The sequence below is a fragment of the Alosa pseudoharengus genome, unplaced genomic scaffold, assembly GCF_046254945.1.
Source record: "Alosa pseudoharengus isolate Yale_2024_CS ecotype anadromous, Long Island Sound unplaced genomic scaffold, YU_APseudo_1.1 YU_APseudo_1.1_scf_174, whole genome shotgun sequence".
Classification (NCBI taxonomy): Eukaryota; Metazoa; Chordata; class Actinopteri; order Clupeiformes; family Clupeidae; genus Alosa; species Alosa pseudoharengus.
In genome coordinates this window covers 7,501-10,000 of record NW_027468645.1, presented here as the reverse complement: position 1 = coordinate 10,000, position 2,500 = coordinate 7,501, and the positions used below count along the sequence as shown (strand labels likewise).

Sequence of the window (2,500 nt, the reverse complement as noted above, 5' to 3'; positions counted from 1 at the left end):
GTGAGCGTGTCACGTGAGAGTGTCATGTAGACATGTCTCATTGGCAAGTGTGTGGGTAGCCACTGTTTATTGCTTCTTTGCCTGTGTATATGTCTCCCCTCTCAGACCTGTCTATCAGCTTTATATAGTTCTGTTTTCACTGAGTGGACGGCTGTTGTGCTCTAGACCCCCTCCCCTCCCTCCCTCCTCCTCCTCCTCCTCTTCTCTCTCACTCTGTCTATTTTTGGTATGTTTGTGTCATTCAGGAACTCAAGGTTATTTCCCATACAGACGCAGTCCCCAGGCTCTCCATCACTGTCCACTCTGTTCCCACTTTCTCCCAGCATCCTCTCTCTCTCTTTCTCTCTCTCTCTCTCTCCATCTCTCCATCTCTCTCATATTGTGTTCTATTCCATCACCCACTCCATCAAGGTCTACCCTCCGACCTCATCTGCTTCATCTCACACTTTTTTTCTCTTCCTCACCTTTTTTCCTCATCCTCCCCTCCTTCTCTTCCTCCATGCACATCCCATAATCCTCTGTGCACCCAGCATCCCCCCCTCCTTTTTTTCCTCTGTTAGTGAGTGAGTGTGTCACCTGAGTGAGGGTCCCTGTGAGTGAGTGAGTGAGTGAGTGAGTGAGTGAGTGAGTGAGTGAGTGAGTGAGTGAGTGTGTGTGTGTGTGTGTGTGTGTGTGTGTGTGTGTGTGTGTGTGTGTGTGTGTGTGTGTGTGTGTGTGTGTGTGTGTGTGTGTGTGTGTGAGTGTGATGAATGAGTTGAGTGAGTGTGTGCTCTGAGTGTGGTGAGTGAGTAAGTGAGTGAGTGTGTGAGTGAGTGCTCTGAGTGTGGTGAATAAATGAGTTGAGTGAGTGAGTGAGTGAGTGAGTGAGTGCTCTGAGTGAGGTGAATGAGTTCAGTGAGTGAGTGAGTGAGTGAGTGAGTGTATGCTCTGAGTGTGGTGAATGAGTTCAGTGAGTGAGTGAGTGAGTGAGTGAGTGAGTGAGTGAGTGAGTGAGTGAGTGAGTGAGTGAGTGTGTGCTCTGAGTGTGGTGAATGAGTTCAGTGAGTGAGTGAGTGAGTGAGTGAGTGAGTGAGTGTGTGCTCTGAGTGTGGTGAATGAGTTGAGTGAGTGAGTGAGTGAGTGAGTGAGTGAGTGATTGTGTGCTCTGAGTGTGGTGAATGAGTTGAGTGAGTGTGTGCTTTGAGTGTGGTGAGTTGTTCTGTAGCTCCCAGCAGGTTCGTTGTGTCCCCACAGCCGCGTCTGTCTGTCTGTCTGTCTGTCTGATGGGGACACAGGCTTACGTAAGGCCCGGTGTTAGTCCGCAGGTGCCCTCTGTCCCCTTCAACCACCGAGACAGACAGACAGAGAGAGAGAGAGAGAGAGAGAGAGAGAGATGGAGAGCAGGCATGGGCTTGTGCAGCAGCTTACATAAGATGCAGCTTAGCGGCGGATGTGTGATTATGACTATAACACCGGGTAACATTACCCCATGCTGGTTCTGGTGCTGTTCGCAGGAGCACCCTGTTCCCTGCAGAGTGGCGTTCGTAATGAACAGGCTGTACTGCAGCACACTGGGAGAATAATTAGAATTACAAACAAGCATGTTAAATAGAAATGACCGGAATAGGAAAAGAGTCGCAAAGAACTGTGGGAAATGCTGGTGAGAGGAAGAGTTGAGAGAAATGCTGCAACAAATCATAGAATGTTCTATTGTTCTTTTTTTGCTTTGATGTGTGTGTGTGTGTTGTGTGTGTGTGTGTGTGTGTGTGTGTGTGTGTGTGTGTATGTATGTTTGTGTGTGTATGTTTGCGTGTGTGTGTGTGTGTGTGTGTGTGTGTGTGTGTGTGTGTGTGTGTGTGTGTGTGTGTTTGTTTGTGTGTGTCCGCGTGTGTTTGCCTTTATGTGTGTGTGTGTGTGTGTCTGTGTCTGTGTGTGTGTGTGTGTGTGTGTGTGTGTGTGTGTGTGGTGTGTGTGTGTGTGTGTTGGTTTTGTCATCTTGCCAAAGCAGCTGAATTTCCAATACACAGAGGGCTGAGGAGGAAGAAAGGCAGTGAGTAGATAGATGATAGAACGATAGATGAAAGAGAAGGAAGTATAGAGGGCAAGCAAAAGCACTCTCTCTTTCCTTCACATACTGTATACATCATGTTTGTAGTGCTGGGGATGTGCCCTGAGAGTGTGTGTGTGTGTGTGTGTGTGTGTGTGTGTGTGTGTGTGTGTGTGTGTGTGTGTGTGTGTGTGTGTGTGTGTGTATGTGTTGACTAATGGAGTCTCCCATGTTTTGGTTGCAGCTGGTCAAGAAGAAGGCAGGCAGCGGGCTTCTCCAGAGGCTAGACAGGGGTTGCCCCATCACCATGGCAACCCAGCTCAGGGTGAGTGACACCTCGTCTCATCCTCAACCCAACACACATGACTGGACATCACCTGCCCACTTGATGACCAATATCACCACCCCAGAACTGACACACCAACAAATGATTATGAAGTCTCCGCTGAAGAAGATGGACTCAGCTGGACTCAG

The 2,500-nt window shown here is 48.8% G+C and overlaps 1 protein-coding gene across 1 annotated transcript in view; it reads left to right on the top strand.

Annotated features, from left to right (window-relative positions):
* LOC143130797 (unconventional myosin-XVI-like) overlaps nt 1-2,500 on the top strand; it is a gene marked incomplete at both ends in the record, with an annotated part of 43,843 nt that overhangs the window by 37,618 nt on the left and 3,725 nt on the right. The window contains one exon of the mRNA XM_076290012.1: nt 2,271-2,351. Within this exon, the coding sequence (XP_076146127.1) occupies nt 2,271-2,351 (81 nt within the window). The remainder of the gene's footprint in view (nt 1-2,270; nt 2,352-2,500) is intronic.